The sequence below is a fragment of the Falco cherrug genome, chromosome 6 (assembly GCF_023634085.1).
Source record: "Falco cherrug isolate bFalChe1 chromosome 6, bFalChe1.pri, whole genome shotgun sequence".
Taxonomy (NCBI): Eukaryota; Metazoa; Chordata; class Aves; order Falconiformes; family Falconidae; genus Falco; species Falco cherrug.
Genome location: NC_073702.1, coordinates 47605719 through 47627142, shown reverse-complemented (window position 1 = coordinate 47627142; position 21424 = coordinate 47605719). Strand labels below are relative to the sequence as shown.

The following is a 21424-nucleotide window of genomic DNA, read 5'->3' as shown; positions in this document are numbered from 1 at the left end:
ATAATATAGTTTAAGACACAAACACAAAACTACATCAGAAACTGTGTGTATCTAAACAAAGTTAAATTCTGGAACAGAAGTTTGTTACAAAAATAAAATAAGTACAATTATGCATCCCAAGATCCTCCTAAAAGCAGCAATGGGATATACCGATACAGTAGCAGATGACTACACCCAGTTTCACTGCTCCCAGTGCTTATCTCAAAATACATTCCCTCTGATTTAAAGCGACTGTGTGGAGAACATTCTCCTTCTCCCTACTACCTTCCTCCTTTTTAGTAAGTAAATTCTCTGTAGAAATGACAGCAGCACACAGCAGCACCGTGCAGAAGCTGAAGTTCACTTGGTTTCTGGATACCTTCTTACAATACAACCATTATAGGCTGTCTTATGGCAGCGCATTCCACCTGATTTTGCTCTACGTTCCTGCGAAGAGCTATTTAAAAAGCACTCTACAGGTTTAACAAAACTGGCCTCTGAGATACTCCAAGTCTCCAAAGTGTGTACCACATACTTAAGTGTCTTGTCAGTGTACTGATTTTCAGATCAAGCGCTTATCTTCAGATGCCCCACAGAAGACAGTGTGCAGATAATATAAATAGAAAGCAGGTTGTAACTTAAGGACAGCCCCTGCTATTCTCTGTTCAGAAGTAAAATCACTGGTGCGACAGTATGAGTAAAATCATCAGTAGAACAGTATGATACTTGCTTTCCTCCAAGATAAAATTATGTACCTAAGTTGTAAAAAACATCAGAAATGAAATATAGAAAAGAATATAGTTACTGTTTTGTAACAGTATCCAAGCTAAATCTTGTTCTTTCAACGAAAAACAAAGCCTTTTTTCCTTTTACACTACAGTATTAAAACAGTAAGCAGCTGCCACTTACCACTTAGTGTTTTTGAGCGTATAGGAGGCAATCCTTTTTTCTGACGTTCTTTTTCCCTTTCCCTAGCCCTTCTTTCACTAGAATATGACCGAGATGACTTTCTCTTCCTTTCTCTTGATCTCGAGCGTGAACGTTTTCTGTGTTTACGCTTACGAGAACCAGACCGTGATCTAGACCTTCGTTTTCTTGGAGACCTACAAAAATACTTAATTTCAGTATGCTGAGTTAAAAAAAAAAATAAATCTGATTTAGTTGTCTTTTAACTACAAACTTTAAGCATGATACAGACACTTCTGTTACCTTCACTCAGACTGCTTAAGGAGATAAACTTCATGCCATTAGTGTGAGGAACAGAACATACACCTTGAGTTTAAAACAAAATAAAACACATTTTGAATGTTCTGTAACACTATCTATTTTTCTGGCACAGAAAACGTGTCCAGATGGTTATTTTTGTTACCTGAACAAGTATTAAAAAACTCTGAAGTAAATTATAGATATGCAAAATGAACTGTCATACAGCAAGTCTGCATCTCACACACAAATGTTACATGAACACTTTTTTTCATTGTCAAAAACTGCTCATGAAAATTCTGGAAAATACAAAACTGAGAATGATAATCACAAATTACAACTTTGTTTCAGAAAATCTTCAATTACTTAATACAAGTTAATTATGAAACCTTGAACGAGATCTTGAACGAGTTCTTGATCTTGAGCGAACAGCTGATTTTTTTTCTTCTTGTTCAAAAATCTCTTCTTCAGGAACATCCTGTCCTTCATCTATATCCATGTCCTGAGATCAGACATAATAGATGTTCAATAACATTTAGTAAGTATACTCACAAATACATAAACTAGACGAAAGCGTATAACCATATTACTCATTTTGAGATTATCCTAATACATGTTTTCCTTTCAACTTCTGCAATCACATTTAAGAGTTTCACCTGTTGTTGAATATCCATTGAATCATCCACATTTGTTTCCACTTCTAAAAACTGCTGTTGACTACTCCCTTGTGATGGTGATGCAGAGTGCTCTGAACCAAAATTTCCTTCTTGATTCTCCTCAGGGCTTGCCTAAATAACAAATAATACCATAAAAAGCCTCAATTCAAAATGCTTACTGTCTCAAAATGTAACAGTACATGAAACAACTATGTATCTTAAAATATATTTCAAATATATCTGAAAAACTATTTATCAGGTTTCTCTTATTTTCCCACTTCCCATTAGTTTGAAAGCTGAATCCATTTTATTCCATTTTTTGTATCATCCTTAAATGCAAAACCTTTGAAATAGTTAATATTCCTGACTATACAAAAATGACTATATATTTGCTAATTCAAAAAAAAAAACAGAGTACACTTTGTTGCTCAGTTTGGCTGGCTGAGAGGATCCAATTCACACAGTTAAGAAGGAACCTTGGGTTGTCTCAAGCATCAGTTATGAATTAATAATTTCTCAAGAAATATGTGACACTATTCTTTAGCTCAGATTCTTCAACAGAATCAGACATTTATTAGCCAAGAATTAAAGCCTGGTAGGGGAAGTTAAAATTATCTGCAATCTCTATTCTGTCCTCTTGATGGTTCTGCAGCAGCAGCTTGCACACTGCTCGCTTTCCACACAGGAGCATAATCACTTCAGTGCTCACCACCTTTCTGACAGCTAGGAAAAAACTTTTTCCCCCATTTAAAGAGCGGAACAACCAAAGCACAGTCAGTCTGTAACTCAGCTAAAGGTTACTCCTTCCTAAGAGAAGCAAAACATAAACCCCGCACATTAGTGGGTTGGTTTTTTTCCTGCTTTAAGTACTTCTTCCACTTACCCCATTTACTCTGAAAACTTCTGTTAGATGATCAGTTAATGACAAAGACCTTCATTGTAAGAGAACTGTCAGTAACAAGACAATTTTTTGTCCTGGAGTATGATTTTTTTATCAGTGGAGAACACAATTATTATGACAGCCACAAGATGGAGTTCTTACTTTTGGAGGCTGCTGCTGCTCAAGAAGCTGTTGTCTGAGATGTTCTAAATTTTGTTGCTGTAGCTGTTCAGCTAGTTGGTGAAAAAGTGAGTTGTTCACAGATTCTGGCACTAAAGGTCTAAAATGAAATTATTTAAATTAGAAAAATGTAACAGTTTTTCCTCTTGGTTTAAACAGTTGGTAAACGGGTCTTCACAACCACTTCAAGTTTAAATAAACAATGTAAAATAATGAAGACAATTGTAGCTAGTTTGACCTTCTGTTATCATTATCGCATTAATGCTATCAATATAACTAACAAACCAAAGAATGTGCTAACCTCAAGATCAAGTCAACAAAACTTTTGGCACACAGACTTATATTAAATATTTTTAAAATATGTATGTTTCAGTAATTTTGTAAAGTGTCTTTTCTCTTCCTACTATTTTAATATGCTCTGAAAGAAACAACATTTTTCTTACTATTTAATCCTAATATTCAACTAATGTCAGGCAAATGTTAGCATTTTCCATAGAAACATAACTTGATCTTACAGTTGGGAAGTGGGAGTTTCCTTTTTAGGCTCTTCATTTTGTTCAGATTCTTCCCCAAAGTCAAACCTGTCCATCAGCTTCTAGGAGAAAGCAAAATAAGCATTACTGAGTACTCCTTATACGTCTCTCTATGTATTTACTTCTCAAAAGAAAAAGGCTCTTACTTCTCAACTTAAAAAAAAAAATAATAATTTTGGCAATTAACCTGAATAGAAAATTAAATGTCATACCACTATTGCAACATTGCATACAGCTAATGCAACACTGAATGCATCAAATGCTGAATTTTGTTCATGGCTTTCTTGAGCTCTGGCTGCTGTTACAAGTACAACCACATGTTTTTTCCATAATAAATAACAGTTAGTTTGGAGTAAGGCTTAAATAAAGATTAATTTTAGGTAATAGTTCCTTTAATTAGGAGAAATTACTACGAAGAGGCCAACTATTCAATCATTTGGCAAACTGCTCTGCTCATATCAAGAGAAGGCCTACAGCTTTCTTACTTCACAAAGAATTGCTGTATTTTCACACACACATGCCATTTAGACAACATGAATTCCTTCAAATACACTGCTCCTTCAAAACAACTTCTCACACAGTCTGCAAAAAAAAAATAATCAAAGCTAGCAGTTATCATGTAAGAGGAATAAGCCTCTAGGTGGATAAAAAGAAAGGTATCTGACAGGGAAAAAGAAAAACTTGGATAAACTTCTTGTTTTAACTGTAAGAATGTCTATGCTGTAGTTCTGCTGAACCAAAAAAAGTTTGTTTTCTTTATTAATTTTTAAACAGCCCAGAAGCATTTCAGTAGCATTTTACTTTCTTGAAAACAAAACAAAGAACAAGCATGAAGAAACAGAACAAACGTTATTAGTCACTGAGTAACTATTAATTGATAGAGCAGTGCTATCAAACCCGTGTCCATGCATATTTATACCTTTGATTTTTTCTGAAAAAGTAGACTTAATGCTGTACTGAAAACTGCCATAACTTCTTCTCAAACCCTGATCTCAGAAGAAAAAACCAAGAGGATGAGAACACGGGACAGTCACTTCAAAATACCAAGGCAATAATGTCTTTGGTGGCCCATTTTCTTTCTCAGAATGTTCTACTTACTCTCAATTACTGGAGTCCAGCAAGAACAAAGCATAAGTAACTAAGAGACTGATCAATCATGAATTTTTAGAATTATTTTCCCAATGAAATAACCAAATATACATGAAAGCAGGACTGAATCTATCTCTGAGAAAACATAACAGAAATACAGACCATCAAACTTAAGTGAGATGGGATGCTAAAATCCAGAATAACTTTCATCATATATATCCAAGCCATTTAAAACAAGGTGGCCACCTTCTTTTTATATTTTTTTCATATTGGTAGAATATTTTCAAGTAAGTATCTGCAAAATTCTGCTGCTCTGAATAAAACATGTATTTTAGAAAAACAACCAGTCTCATTGTAAAATACTATTAATCATCATGTATCTTCCATCATGACCAACTAGAAAGGAAGATAAAAGAATATGTTTAATTGTCTGAGAAAAGGAACAAATGGGAAGTAGTCAACAATTTATCATATGCAAAAAGATTACTTAAACTGGGGCCAGAGAATATCAAAAGAACTTTCAACCAAGGTAGTCAAATGTGCAGTGTGATTTTTGTTTAAATTTGTTTTAAACAACATAGCAGATAAAAGGAAAAATCTTAACTGAAAGATCATGATTTTTAAATAAACTGTAACATAATACTGTCTACAATAAAGCAATAGAAATTAAAAGAACTATGAGGATAGCTAGGTTAACCCACCACACACACACACACACAAAAAGAACTTTCCGTGAATGCTACACCTGTCACTTTATCTAAAAAGAGAACAAGTTCAGAAAAAGCAACAAAGGAATGATTAAAGACATGAAAAAAAGCTTTTTATTCCAAAGGAAACAAAATTATTCTTAAGGATCAGCGTATTCGCATATTCTCTTTCGTAATTAAAAGGAGTAGTACATAAACATAAAGGAAGCGTTGATAAAAAAATAAATCTCTACCAGAACACAAGGATATATATGGTCATGTAGCAAGATCACGAAATACACACATTTGATGTTGACGAATGGAAGGACTTTTTCATGTAATGCATATTAATTTGTGCAACTTACTTCCACAAGATACTAGAGAGACTGAAGAGCTTGAAAACAAAGGACTGGAAGAACTGCCAAATTTATTAAAAATAGGGATTTTTTTAAAGAAGATGGACACTTATGTATTCACCAGAAATATCTGCCTGCACTATTTATGTTATCCAACTTACCACTATTATATCAATGAATGAGAACCAAGCAGTTTTCTTTAGAGCATGATGCTTACTGTTTATTTATCATAAAAACTGTCTTTTTTTATGTCTGCCAACTCACAACTTTTGCCTTTTGGACAGTGCCTACAAGCATGTAAGTATTTCTATACCCACACCATGGCCCCATCCTCCATTCTCTGAACTCTGCTATAGGTCTGTTCAGTATCTTCTACAGAAACTACTCAATATTTCTAATTATTGCCTTCAGGAATTGCTAGATTCTCTAATTTTGCTGCTGCAGGTTTTTTAACATGTTCAGGATGGTAAAAATGCTTCGTCAATGTCCACCAGATGCCAGTACCCGTTCTGCCCATTCTTCATAAATCTTAGGATCACAGGGCAGTCCAGGTTGAAAGGGACCTCAGTAGGTCTCAGTCCAGCTTTCTGCTCAAAGTAAACTTATCTGTGCGCTCAGATTAGGTTACTCTGGGCTTGACCCAGCTGAGTCTTGGAAACATCTTAGCTTCCAACAACTGAGACTACATAATCTTTCCAAGCAATCTATTTCCAAGCAAACCATGACTGTCCTCATGGGAAAAAAGGTTTTCCTTATACCCACCCCAAAACCTTTTGTTTCGGTTTCTGTCTCTTGTCTATAGTCCTGCTGCTATGCTGTGCTGTGAAAAACCTGGCTTCATCTTCTTGCCAACCTTCCTGTAGGTGCCAGGGGGCCTTTGCCCCAGGCTGAACCAGCTGTGCTCCTTTAGAGGGCAAATGCTCCAGCCATGACCATTTCGGTGGTCCTCCACTAAACTCACTCCAGTCTGTCAACGTCTTTCCTGCACAGGGGCAGGGGTGGCAAAACTGGATGTGATACTCCAGATGCAGTCTAGAGTAGAGGGATGTCTAGATGGAACGATCATTTCCATCAATCACCTGGCTATACTCCTGGTCACACAGCTGAGATGCTGTTGGCCCTCTTAGTTGCCAGGGCACTCTGCTGGCTCAGCTCTGTTGATATAAGTATACTTGTGAACAACTTATTTTCTTATAGAGACTAGAACCCCAGAGATTAAGCAACTGTATGTCTGGTACTCGAAAAGTGTTAACAGTCTAGTGTTACTGTTCATTGTACTGTTCTGACACCTTGGGGTTTGATACTTGTATCTCTAACAGTACCGTCATCTGTAGTTGAAGCATTTTGTGTTAAATATAAAATTACTGCGAGCTCTCTAAAATGCACACAACTCAAGAACTTCAGAGTATCCTGGAAGATCACTAAAAAAGATCTAGATTTGCTGTCAGGAAGCAAAGCGTTCCCAAAACTTTTTCTCTTAAAAAGAATCTGGTTTGTAGTTTTTATTTTATTTGGCAATGCTATTTGGACTTTGTTACTAGTTAATTTGAAGCAGCTCAAGCCAGGCCCTGCACTGAGTACTCGCTAGCAGCTGCAGCATACCTTTTGCTTTTGCTTAATCTAAATGAATCTACTTTATGCCTTCAAGATTGCTCTGCAATGTGAAATGACGTGTGGTACACAAACCATCAGAAGTTTAACCTCAAAAGCTTGCTCCTGACTGAAACTAGAACACCAATGCAGATGCTTCCTATAGAAGTAAATAACGCCTTTGTAACACTTGCTTTATTAAGGCTGCCATGTCTAGTGAGAAAAATTATACAATTAATTATATAATTAAATGGAAGTAGACTCTAATAATAAAATTCTATCATTATGACTCACGGTCTTCAGCTATTGAGAAGTGGGACTCGGGTGGCAGATGATACTAGTGCTGAGACACCATTAAAGAAAAATTATTATTCCCAAAACTTATCATTGCAAAAGTAAGATTGCCCATTAATACATATATATTAATATGCACTTTTCTATAATAGCTAGATTGAGAAATCCTCAAACCTTGGGAAAAGGACACAATAGGTATGGTAGCACCAATGTTATATTTAAAAAAAAAAAAACACCAGGAAATTTTAAAACGACATGCTATTTCTGCAAAGCAGCCTAAATAACCTTTGAGTAAAAGCTTCAACGGACTAACAATACATACATTATTAGTTCATTCATAGAGATGAAGTAGAACACTGAATAAGGAATTTGAGGTGTATTATAATCGAACACTACTTGTATAATGCAGAACTGATGTACAGATCACGTACTATAAACACAACTCTTCCACAGCGTACAAGAACTACTCAACACTTTATACCTAGTGAAAAATTGTAAATTATCACATTACCACAAGAATTCCTTCCACAACACTTACCTTCAAAATCTCATCACGTACATTGACTCTGCTGACAACTTTCACAAGACTGCAGCATGCTATTATTGGCATAAACTAACTAAACAGCTTCAGGCTGAACTCACTCAAGATATACAAACATCTCATCAGAATGCCAGTTCCTTCAATTTGCTCCAGTTAAGTTGACCAACATTCAAGACAGCCATACCCACAAGTACAACTATCCATACAAGTGCTGGAATTGAAGTCTGCAGAATAAACCACAACAGAATGCTGTATTCTTAATTATGTTTTGTATCTAAATATTAAGGCAGTCCCTATTAATTGATGCATTCGTTCCCTGTGATTATACCCTACTCAAGTTGATGGTTACAGCTGTGATACAGCATTGAGTACAGGCCATTCTTTTCCTGACCTTTACAGCTGCATTACTTTCATTAGTAATGACAACTCTTTATTATTTCAGAGATTTGAGTTTAGCTCAATTCTAGAAACGTAAGATAAATTGTCAAGTTCCAATGTTTTAGGACAAGTGCTGAGTTTGAGCAGCCAACTGCCTGAAAAAGAGATTATCAGGGTTACGGGAAAAAAAATATAATTATGGTTTTTGCTTCTCTGACTTCCTTAATATTTATTCACTCCAGGACAATTCCTACAGAGATTATCTACTCACAAGCTGTTTCTTGCAAAGATAATAAAACAATACTTATGTTTTAATCTTTGAGTAGAAGTTCTTCCTTTTTTATGCTCCTGATACTATACTACTACTGTAATTGCCAGCATGGTTATTGCTACCTGGCATTCAACTATATCAGCCTTCTTAAATTCCTGTATTCTGGGCTGCTATTGTTTTGGGGTGGGGCTCTTTTTTGTTTGTTTGTTGTTTGGTTTTTTAAGATAGGCATATATGTTGCAGAACACACAGTTTCTTCACTTACAGGGTTTGTTTTTTACACTTTGGCATCCCTTAGAAAGTGTCACATGACTAGTTTTGACTACAGTCAAACTTATTTCTTCATTTACTACCATTTTGTGGCTAAAGACCTTTTCTTAGTATCAATAATTTAAAGAAATTTCAAGTCCAATCACATTTTACTCTTCTGGGAAAACAACATATATAAATTTCTGCAAGTGTCCCTTTCATTACCTTTTAAGGGATCATTTCCTACCTTGGATCAGGAACACAGGAAGGGAAAATACAAGACATGCTCAATTGTCACTGATGTGTTACAAAGGGTGAAAAAATATAGTAACAATAACTTAACTTTGCTAAATCAAATTCATCTTCACACTTGATGGCCCTTATGGGTTCCTTCCAACTCAAGATAGTCTATAAAATGCCATTTAGCCCTAAACTCATACAGAACTACTATTTCAATTTATACTACTCTCTAGACATTTTTAAATTTTCAAGATAGAGCACTTTATACTATATTCAAGTATTTTTAAAGTTTCTAAAGTTAAAAATCCGAAAGAAGATTCTTTCACTTACACATATTTTAACAATAAATATTTCTTCAAACTTCTATTATTCTACCTCTACCTTGTTAAAAGAGACACTCTGTTCCAGTGGATTAAGTGTGTTAGCAGCAGCAGCTGCAGCTGTAAGTTGTGCTGTGAGGGCCTGTAACTGAACGACAAGACCAGCATCCAGGGCTTGAAGTAGCGAAGGCTGAGGTTTCTGTTGCTGTATCTGCAGTGTCTGTATCAACTGCTGAAGCTGGAAGAGAAAAGATAAATGCATTAAAGAAGAAAAAAATTTTAAAAGGCAAAAACCAAACTAGTCTTTTCCCCTTGCAGTTAGGAAAAAAAATCCTCAGGAATGCAGTATCATCTAACCTATGGCTATTATTTCATCTTAATTTGTTTTCTTTTATGGCAAATTTTGTTTCCCACTTACTGGCTAATTTGTTTTCTGTGGCTGATAAGACATGCAGATGCTTCTTCCTCCTAACTTGCTCTGACAAGTTGCATGATGACCAGTCACCACTCAGGATTTCCTGCTTTCTAGGGTTCCCCCTCTTCTGTTTCTCCAGTTTGATTCCTTCTGACCTGAAAAAAATCTGTTAGCTTCCTAAGGGCCCATCTATATTAGGAAAATATGTATGCTTTAACAACATTTGTGTAGAGAAAATATCTGCACTGTTGCAAGCTCCACTTTAAGATGATGCAACGTGCCTGTATGAAGAGCTTGCACTAGTGTCTCTGCATTAGTCACAAGGAAAACCTCCTCCTGAAACTCATGTTTGCTCCGACAGAATGCAAATCCCTTGCTATTTAACAAAACATAAAAAACTAATTAACCAGGAACTGCGAATGTAATTCGACTTCCTGCAATGGCACAGACTGGGCTCCGTACAGCACTGTCTTATGATAAAAATTGCCTAGATGCAGTGTTGAATCAGAAGCAGCAGCTCTAGTTCTGATTCAACAAAGAATAGGTAATGCCAAAAGACGGATGTTAAAAAATATTATTTAAAAATATTGTTGGGCGTTTCAAATATTATTTTAAAAAAGTTTTGGGTGTGGGGTGGTTGGTTTGTTTAAACAACTCCACCTGCAACCCAGGAGAGGTCTAGGATTATACCAGAACGATTACTAGGTATTAACTTCCAAAAGTGTGATGAATGGACCTAAAATGTTTCATCAGAGTAAAACAGATCACCCTTCTTCAAATCTAGAGGAGGAAATTAGAAATATAATTCTTCCATAGGGTTTTTTTTAGAATAAATGTACAATCCAATTGCCTGGTGTATCTTTTGTTCCTTACTCCAACTTCCTAGTTATATATAATTTTTTTAGAAGGAGCTGTCCCAATGACAAAATAAAAGGCTTTTTCCTGTGCAGATCTAGTCACCTGTTGAATACAGATGCTCCCATATAATTATACAGATTTACCTTATCACAAGGAAAAAATACTATTCCTACGGAAAGAAGCCCTCAAAGTACCATGGAATTACAGGAAACGGTCCTTTGTCTTCCATGAGGTATACCCCTGGAGTCTTACATTTGGGTATTTCTAGAAAAAAAGTTGAGCAAACCCAGGTAGTTCAAACTATGCTGACGTAAGTTCCCTGAGTAGTTTACATTCATATTCCACCTCCTCCCGGGCTTCACCACTGAACAAGAGTTCAATCCCTCCCTTCTTGTAAGGGCTCATTAGAAACCCTGCATAAGCTGATTAGTTTGATCATCTTTTGCACAATGCATTGAAAATGTATGATCCTTTTTCAAGGTTGTTTTAGAGTTACCTTCTGATGATGTGAAACAACTCTTCCTATTCTTTAAGAACAGTTATACAGAGTCCTTATACAGCAGAGTCTCTGAAAAAGCTTCAGTTGTTCTACCTCAGCAAGAGTTTTCACCGACTATTGCAACAGGCAAAGCTGAAGAGCTCCCCCCGCCCTCTTCTTGGCAGGATCCTTAGAATATGAGCAAATACAGCTGGTCCACCTTGTGCATAGCTCTAAGTAGGAAGGAATCAAACTGAAGGGGCAGAGGTAGAAGCCCTAGAGTGGCAAAATCCTGGGTGGTCACCAATCTAGCTGTTTTCACATTCTTGTTGGTCACATCTTTCTTACTCTGCCCTCTCCTATGTCTAGACATTCAAGTTTACCTGCATGCATTTACACCCATTAAACACAATCTTAAGATGAAATCAAGGATTTTGGAGAATAGGAAGAAAAGAGATGGACAGGATGGAAGAGAATGTTGCAGTTCATCTACTGATCCCAGAGGTCTACATGTACATATTTATTGTGTACCCAGTCTGTCTCCACACTTCTGCTCAAGACCATCTTTTCCATCTCCCAGAAATCTGTTCTCTTCCTCATTTTACCATTTTGAAGCTAAATATCTGAATATTTCCTTGTGATCTGCTGTCTTTAAAACTCCAATGCCCTTCTCATCTTCATAACCTTTTTCTTTTGTTTCATCCGTTGTTCCTTTTTCCTCCAGAATACTTTCTAGGTAATAGTCTTTAAAATTACCTTACTGACTTCCCACATATTTCCCATTCTCACTTCACATCTTTTCCTCGTTTAAGAGTTATTCCACTACCTTATCTTTCCTTGACATTCCACAAGTATCCCACAAACTTATTTTGCTCTGCTTTTCAATGACCTATCGATTTCTTGCAGTGTAATCAGATGAAGATACTCCATCCGCTTGAATTATGAGCAATTACAGACAACTCTGCTTAGCTGAACACTGTAAAACAATCTCACTAAGTAAAGTCATTGTTATTGTCAGCATCAGCATTTCGTAACAGTTCACTGGTGACGACTGCTCATCCATATCCATGGGATTTTTGTTTAGTACCCCAGCAGGTAAAACACGACATTCCTCAGTTCAAATAAAAATCACAATGTCAAAATTATGCTGGTGCCACAGTTCTCCCATAAGCTGAAAAACTATCATCCACATTTTTACAGAAAGCTGATTGTGTGCACTCAACTTATGTGGCTGTGGGTTAAGAGGACAAGCAGTTTAATGCACACTGCACATCAAACCACTTATTTGAGATTGAGCATGTAGAAACTGGGGAATACACTTCTAAGACCTTGTCTTTGAATGCTGCAAAATAAAAACTGTATTTAGCTGATGAAAAGATAAAGAAAAGCATCAACACACACAATGCACTTCCAGAATGGATACATTCCCATTATGTAATTCTGTACAATGTTTAGATCCTTGGGGAATCCAGCAGAGAAATATGCTTAAACGGGCATTCTATTGTACACCTGTATCCATGAAACCTTAATGCTGCTCTTGATTTAGTCATTTGCAATACTACATAGAAAAGAAAAGTATGTATTACAGACCATCTTATCTGAAGTCACATTCTGTGATACCTTCAAGGAACAAACAAGGTTGGTTATAAAAAGTAACAGGAAGTTTTAGTTTACCTGGAACTTACTTGTGATGAACCACATCATGGGATAGTTAGCATGGATACCGGACACAAAACTAAGAGATATTCACAAAAGCAGTATTCCTTAAGTGTACCTTAAAGACAAAAGTATCAAACAGTGTAACTGTCTACAAAATATTTACCTGTTGGCCTTGAGGACTTTGTAAAATCTGTGCAACAGCAGCAAGGGTATCTGTATTAGCAATCTGAGATACCCAAGGATCAGGTAAACTCTGCACCACATTGGCTGGAGTAACTGGAGTCACAGGGGTTCCTAAAGAAAAGAAAACCCAATACATCAAAGTATTGTAACATACAGACTTAGAAATAGTGCTAGAGAAAAGAAAAATCCCAAAACAAAACAAAACCTGCTGTTACTAAATATTGAGAAAGCACTGTATTAACATCAGTTGAAACCATTTTTCTGACACACACACACACAGAGCACACAGAATTAACACAAAATTTCAACCTGCAGCAGCTGGATTCATGAGGATTGCTCATTTTGTAATTTTTTCTCAAGAGGAACATTGAGACTAAAACAGCAATGTGATAATTAGTTTCATACTATAATCCAGAAGAATTCTCTATCCCTGCAAATACTCCTGCTTTTAGCTCTGAAGTGGAGATATGCCAATGAATGCTACATGGAAATTACTAAATTACTATTTTAAAAGACAATTTGCATCACGATTTCAAAGAGCATTCCAGTAGACCTGTAATATCAACAATTTGAAGTAAACTAATGAAAAGAAAAAATACTGAGCTAGAAGGTGCGCTAAGTCCAATCCACAAGCTGGAAATTCCACTTATTTACAGATACCGAAGAAAAATAAGGTGGATTTGTCCATGTCACTGCTTTTCAGTGTGGGATCAGCAGAAGATGCATGACAAAGTAGGTCCGTATGTGCCAAAAAAACATTTCTATATGTAAAATTTCCCACACATCCCAACTTTGAATGAAAAAATCTCCACAAAGTGAAGGAAGTTGAAATGCCAGTTCCTCACCACCAACCTATATAAGGCAGATGCTTAAGAGCACAAAATGATCAAGTCTGCATGTATAATAATGATAGTGTTTGGTAACTTGGGACATACTCCATGAGCAGGTTTTTTGCCCACATGATTCTCCAGCATGATTTCTGGCTCACATACTTCAGATGTGAGGGAGAGGGAAGTATGTCACTGGCTGCAGCTTATATGGTCAATGTGTTTTCCCCCTTTAAATCATTGTCTGTTGGCCAGCAAAAGTAAAGGAGCACTGTCTGACATTATCCAGCAGGCTCAATCCTATGGATAGCAAAAAGATACTGATGTATTCTTTTTCATGTCTCCCAACTGCAGCACCACTAATTAACACAGATTGTATTAAGTGCTGTGTTGTGTTTGTAACACTGTCAGTGATCCACTGTTTTGACTTTTGAGTGCAAAACTAGGTCTTACTGCACTATTGCTCAATCTGAATATATTTATAAAACACAGCTGAAGGGTAAACTCAACAGGCTGCCTCTTGTTTTTGCTGTTTCCCCTGATTCAGATGCTGGCTGTATTTCTTTCCAGAATTCACTTCATTTGTCTAAAGGAAACCAGTGAGATTTTTCAACACGTTAACAGCCAACATACCAAAGCTGACACAAGTGTTTTGATTCCAAGTATGGATTTTAACCTGGTTTTGTTTACCTGGTGTATTGTTGCTCATAGCAGCTGTAGTGCTGGGCAAGACAGGGGTCACAACTGGAGGAGGAATTCCTGCTGCCATATCCAAGAGAGGCTGAATAATTTCACTCTTGAACACATTATTCTTTTGCCATAAATTCAGCACTCTAACAATTTTACTCTGAAATGAAGAAAGGGTAACAAAAGACCTGAGTTGTGCTTATCTATCTTGTTATTATCAATTACAGAATTCTTAAACAGCAATTGTCCATCTGTCTAGACTGAAGGACCTTTAGGTTTAAAAACACTAAGAACCATAAGAACAGTTATGCAGGGTCACACCAAAGATGTCTAAGCTATGAACTTAAGGCTTACCCTAGGCAACACTAAAGACACACTATGCACATAGTGACAGTCCTCTCAACAGAAAATTAAATCTATTAGAACGTAACAAATCAAGTGTATTTGCGTCCTTTGCACCTTTACTCGTGGAAGTTGGTATGGAAGGAGAATTGTTTTAAGGAAGCATTTTACAGCATTATTAATAATTAAAACAAGGAATTAGTTTCCTAAACTTCCACAGTCCACACATATGAATGCAATTCTGATCTACCTATGAACCAAAATTATTTACGTCCTCTTAAAAATGGGCATGTACTAGTAAGACAGAAAAATGATTTTATTAGGAAAATATCTCAGTATTTTGCAGGTCCTCCAAGTGAGGAATTTAAAAGTTTAAACTGGAATATAATTCCATGCCTATTGAAATTAGAGTAGTATTAAAAAATGTGGATTATGCGGAAGGAAATAAAAAAATAAAAATTCAAATTTTATACAGTTCTGTTAGATGTAACTCACTGTTCAGCTCGTAAGTCTACTACATTTCTATTTCACTCTTTTGATCCGCTGCCAAATGTTTTCTTTTCTAAGCTTCACTTCGACCAAAAGACAAAATTTTGCTTTATTTTGAAAACAACCTTCTTATTGGGGGGGAGGTGGGTGGGGTGTAGTTGTATTACAAAGAGCAGAAAGTTCTTTACAGAATCTTATGCTTGCTGTCACGAAGATGCTTTAATTCTACAAAACATAAAGATAAAGAGTACTTAACCACAGTGTTTAAACCGAAGGAATAAAAGTCTATTTCTCCAGAACTGCAAGAGGATACTTCAAGAGAGAGAAGCACTGAATTTTCACTGCATGGAACGTGCAATTTAGAGTTCCTTTAAAGAAACCTCTGAAGGCTTCCATTCAGCACTACAGTATGTAAGCCTTTCTTCTTTGAAAGTTTGTTTCATAAGGCAGTCCTCAACATGTCCATTAGAGGCTCTAACCTCCCTCTCCTATTCAGAACAGGAATATAAAACTATTTCTGTGTCTCAGTATCTACCTCTCCCTTGCTCTTTCCACGGCTGAGCCAGACAGGAATCAGTGAGGTTTTTTGTTACTTTAAATGAAAAGCTACTGTACTTCTGCTTGATTTAACACAAAACAAAACACACATTTACTTAGATGAAAGGTAACTGTTGTGTTTCTCTGTTATGCCTTTTAACCAGATTAAACAACAAAATGCTAGAAAAAAGGTACGTATCTTGGTATCTCTGACAGCACAATTTTTTGCTGGGTCAGACATATATACATGGTAACTACTTTTACAGCACAAAGGATTTCCTATAATACTGAATCCATATGCAACACAGCAGAAAGACTTCAGACTGCAAAACACATTTTCCTGCAAGGTGAAAAACATCTCAGAATCGAAGCTGGTAGGAGCTTTACAGACCATAAACAGACTGTATTTTACTATTCTTCTTCAACATCAAACACCTCTGATGTGATACATTAGTTGCCATACACTGAAATATCACAGTGTAAATGGCACTATTTCTTACCCTACAATAAATTTACTGTATTTCCTTTAAAGCCAGACACAAATTGAGTACTTGCACCTATCCTTGTGCCAGTTCTCCTCCTTCAATAAGTCAGGCTATTTCTGTGTTAGTATGTTTCCCAGGGTAGTAAGCTAAATGATCATGCAAAACAAACTAATACTGCTGAAGGAATACAACTAAACGAAGAAAACCTTAACTATCATATACATGTATATGTTTAACATATATATATACCCACACATATATGTAGAACACTGTGCAATAGAAGCAGCACAAGTTGATCATGCAGATAACCTAAAACCAGACTGGAAAAAAACGTCATTTGACTTAACCTGTTCAGCAGCACCTCAGAACTCCGTTGCAGAAGAGAAGACAGACATCCATAGCAGCATTTTTCCAACTACTTAAAATTTGCAGATCCCGACATATTTTCCTGCAGAGATCCTAACTCATCTAAAAAGGCAGGAAGCCTAAGACAACTACAGCAGACACACAATGGCTGAACTTGCCTTAACCACCTTCCATGGATACCTTAGTTTTTCAGATCATTTGTTGAAAAACACAACTGTAGGAATGCATGCGACTATTCAAAGAACAACCTGGTTTCTGGCAGTGTCCTGCCTCACTCACTACTTCACTCCATGACACTATTACACAAATTTACGTGGAGATAAAGCCCTTAGCATTTCCTATCCTTTTGTAATTTTTCACTTCAGTAAGAAGAAATTCTAGCTCTTGTAAGATCAGTGACAAATACGAAACAAGTTAAACTGCCTGCACTCTCTGCTATTTCCAGCCAACCTATTATAATTTCATAGTGACCTTGACTACTGGGGTCCAAGGGAACAGCTGAACTATGGGGTCAAACTATTCAAGCCAGGCCTTATTTAGCTGTTGGTTGACTCAGTATCAAAGGGAAGGTAACTTCTAAGATACTTTGTTGTTTCTTCTATTGCTCCTTCAATCCAAAACACACCAGCTTGTACTGAAAATACTGCTACCAAAAAAGGTATTTATTCCTTGACACTACACAAAACCTGCTCACTTATTTTCTCACTGAAGAGGTAAAGATGACAGTAAAAGTCTCACTACAACTCCCTCCTACCATATGCCCACCTAATTTTTTCCCATCAAAATACACTAACTCAAATCCATCCAGTCTTCCTGAAAACCTTTCCAAAAGGTTAATCTAATTGGATGTGTATTCCCCCATCTCTACACCCCGAGAAGCAAAATTAAAGAAATACAGATTTTTCCAATTAATCCAGTTTTTAGTACTTCTGTATAAACAATAAGGATTTTGATCTCACTTTCTGCTTGCTTGAGTCAACCTGATTATAGACTTTCACATTTATGTGTAAGTGGTTTACCTTGTCATCCCCAGGACAACGGTACAAGTTCTGGAAAGTGCTGATGATGTTATTGCTGAATCTTGGAGCAAATACATCCTTTTCTTGTCCAAACTGATGCCGGGACTGTCTCACAATGGAGTCAATGACATACAGACCAGGTACCTTGTATTCTGGTTTGCACTACAAAGAATGATAATTTAAAATATATGTGAAAACGAACAACAAGCATTAATGGCAGAGTAAATAAACAGCTCTCTCTAAGTTTTAAATGGGAATTACCAGAGTGTTCTCTGATCTATTTAATAAAGTTGAATTTAATAAATTGTCCTGAAAAATTGAACTCTCAAGAATAGCTAACATTTAATGTTCAAGTTACCGTATCTGTTGTATGCATACTCCAAATATGTAAATGGTTTAAAATCCTTTTCCTACCTCTAAAAAAAATTTTTTTAGAATCTAGCTATTAAAATTAGCAATTGAACCACATATCCTTTTTGAAAGCACACATCTATTTTAAGAGAACAGCATAAAGCATGACCAAATTCTTAACAGTACATTTAAGCTATAAGCTGAGTTATAAGTACATTAAGCTGAGACTAGTTATAAATATAACTCAAAAATGTTTCTGTTCTTCTTTATAATCAAAGTCAACATTAAAGTTAACATTTGTTTATTTTACATCATTCCAATTAGTGTGTGGTATAACCCCCCCAAAACAAAAATATATTTATGTGGACATCTTTTTGCTTGAGAATACACCAATTAAACTTACTTTAGAACTCCAGAAAACTTGCATAATTTACAAACAGCATAGTATTTATAAAGCATGTCTACTAACTACAATACTAATTACTTCAGTAATCTTACTTAACAACTAAAGCTGTTTTTTCTGTCTCCTAATTGCAAAGTAATTGCACCAGACTACTGCAACCCATTTATATATGGAATACAAAGTGGTACAAAAATACAATGAAGTCATCGCCAGAATATACCATGACGTGGATTCACTTCACAAATATTGGTTGTACACAGTTATCACACAAGTTAGTATGGAAAAGATGGGAAAGTACACCCATTCGCTTTCTGATCCAGGTAGTCTAGTAACACATTATGCAGCACACTAAATTCATAATCTCTAATACAGTGCCAAACAAACTCTTCAGGCTATTAATTTTATTATAGCCTAGCTACAAACTTCCTGTTTTGAGAAGTTGATTCACTAACATTTGCAACCTTGATAAAGCACTTATTTATGCTCTCAACATGGTACAGTGTATTTAAGTATGACATTCTTTATATTTAAGAATGTGTGGCATCCTTCTATGAATAAATGTGTATTCTTGAATTTATAAAATTAACATCTAATTGGATATAATACGCTGTGATTCAGGGAATCACTTCAATGTCTTATGGCTACTGAAATTTTACCTTAATTATTACCAAAAATAAAAGTATTCTGCATACAGAACAGACAGCTATACAACTTTTCACAATATTAGAATCAGTAAGACCCACAGATATTCAATAAGAAAACTCAGTAGTTATGTTAGGTGGAGTATTTAACAACATGGCACATACAGAAAGCAAAAGACTAATTAATATAATAATATAGATGGTAAAAAAATAAAAACACAAGTAAAAAATTAAATAAAGAAGAATTACAACTGGGACAGTGAGCCTGTGCATCCCTAATCTCAGATGAGACAGCTTTTATACAACAAATATTCATTTATTTTCTGAGTGAGTCTCAGCAATAAGATAATTTGACTATTCAAATAAATTATTCAAGTCATGCAATCACAGTAGAACATCCTTACATATATGATACGTGGTCATTTGATCCCTGAAGTGATGTTAAAACAGTTAACCAAAATGACAATAGAACAGTGAATTAAGTGTCACAAAACAAAGAACATCATGGTCAGTTATTCCACCTGAAGTTTCAGTAACCTCATGAGATTAATTCTGAAGAAAGAAAATATTGGACTAGTAAAGAATCAACCAGAAACTAACTGAGATGGCACTAACATCACTCTGGACAAGTCTATAGCAGATTTTAGCTGATGATTCAGTAGTCTTGAGCTTTAACTTGAAATGATTGTTTCCAGAACATAATGCAATTATCTTCCAAACATACGGCTTAAGTCCATAAATATCAGATGGCTAGCTTTCATCTGCTTATCTCAGATTCTATCAAAATAAGAACTTACCATTTGATGTTATTAATAATTTGCGTGTTTCAATAAACTACTCATAAAATACTAGAGAAAAAAAAAAACACATCCAGCCCAACAAAGGGAAATAACTAATCCAGAGTGATCACTAAGAGGGTTATCAATAACAACATACATCTGCCTCCTCTAGCCAGCAATGAACAGTGCAGAATTCCCTCATCAAGTAGCGCTGGACACTGAACACAAGCGTGTGAAGACAACCCATACTCTCAGTACCTTGTGGAAGGGTCATGAACAGCCAGTCCATATCCTGAAAAACTGACACTGTTACATTCAGAAGATAAATCTTCTCTCCTGCCTCTGAACACAGAAATGCCAATTGCAGCCACTGCAACTAAAAAGCAGTATTTGGAACTTGGGCAATTCCAGATTAATTTTGGGATATGAAACTGCAAAGTGCTACTGATCAGAGATGGACAAGATGTACACCTGTCCTCATCCTCCTATGTCCACCTGTACCATTAAACAGTGATCAGAGGATACTGATCCCTTTTTTTAGAGGTGAAAAAAGTCAGAAGTGATGCTCCAAAAGACAACTACTTGACAAAACACTAGCAGTGATGGTAAAGTACACTACTAGTCTTTACCAGTGCCATGAAATATACATATGACACTTATTCTGCATAGGACTGACGTTCCAGTACCTAAATAATTCATTCACTAACTGTGCTGACAGTTAAAAACACCAGCCTACAGTGGAATCCCGTTTGCATGGCCCAACCACTGCCAAAAGTCACTGCAGCATACAACGGGCACCAAGGTAAAAAAGGTAATGAGGAAGACAAAGGTTACTGACACAGAGCAATCTAGGCTGCTTTGTAAAACAGACAACAGAAGAAAAATTGAATCCAACACTGCAACACTGACTAACTTCTCTAGCTTGTCTGTCAAAATAAAAAGGCAATTTGATCGTAATTTACTCCTATTTACGAAAGAAGAAATTCAGTACCAAAATGACCAACTGAACAATCAGGTACAATGCAGACGAGAAGGGAAGACTCACAGGTTGAATCCATGCATTTCGAACTGGAGGTAAAATGCAGTTTTACCCAAGAATAATTAACTGTTACAAGAAAACAAAATGCAATAAAATTCTTTATTATTCAGAATCTTTAATACTGCATCTTCCAAAAAAGTAATTCCAATCTAGCTATATAAATAGTTTCTGTTTTAAATTACTAGTAGCTACCATGGACTGAAATGCTACATCTCCTACTACATAAAAGATGAGGCTGAATGGTCATCTTCCCTTCGCCTTTTAAATCTATAGGAAAACCTGGCAGAAAAGTAAAAGCAACCATCACTCACCAAACCACTGTCAATTCTTTTGCTATTAGCTGTTCACACGGGCTACACTGACAGCCTCTTTTAACATCAAATGAATACATACAGAAGTAGTCCTAAGACAGTATTCACAG

The 21424-nt window shown here is 36.0% G+C and overlaps 1 protein-coding gene across 9 annotated transcripts in view; it reads right to left on the bottom strand.

The window, feature by feature from the left end:
• SCAF8 (SR-related CTD associated factor 8) overlaps positions 1 to 21424 on the bottom strand; it is a 167120-nt gene that overhangs the window by 120696 nt on the left and 25000 nt on the right. For 4 of the 9 annotated variants that reach the window (XM_055713807.1, XM_055713806.1, XM_055713805.1 and 1 more), the window contains exons 4-12: positions 17791 to 17952; positions 14556 to 14712; positions 13019 to 13149; positions 9507 to 9683; positions 3414 to 3493; positions 2881 to 2998; positions 1839 to 1970; positions 1572 to 1684; positions 889 to 1082 (exon numbers count right to left, since the gene is read on the bottom strand). In XM_055713807.1, the coding sequence (XP_055569782.1) occupies positions 889 to 1082; positions 1572 to 1684; positions 1839 to 1970; positions 2881 to 2998; positions 3414 to 3493; positions 9507 to 9683; positions 13019 to 13149; positions 14556 to 14712; positions 17791 to 17952 (1264 nt within the window). The other 5 variants (XM_055713811.1, XM_055713808.1, XM_055713812.1 and 2 more) reach the window with 5 other exon arrangements.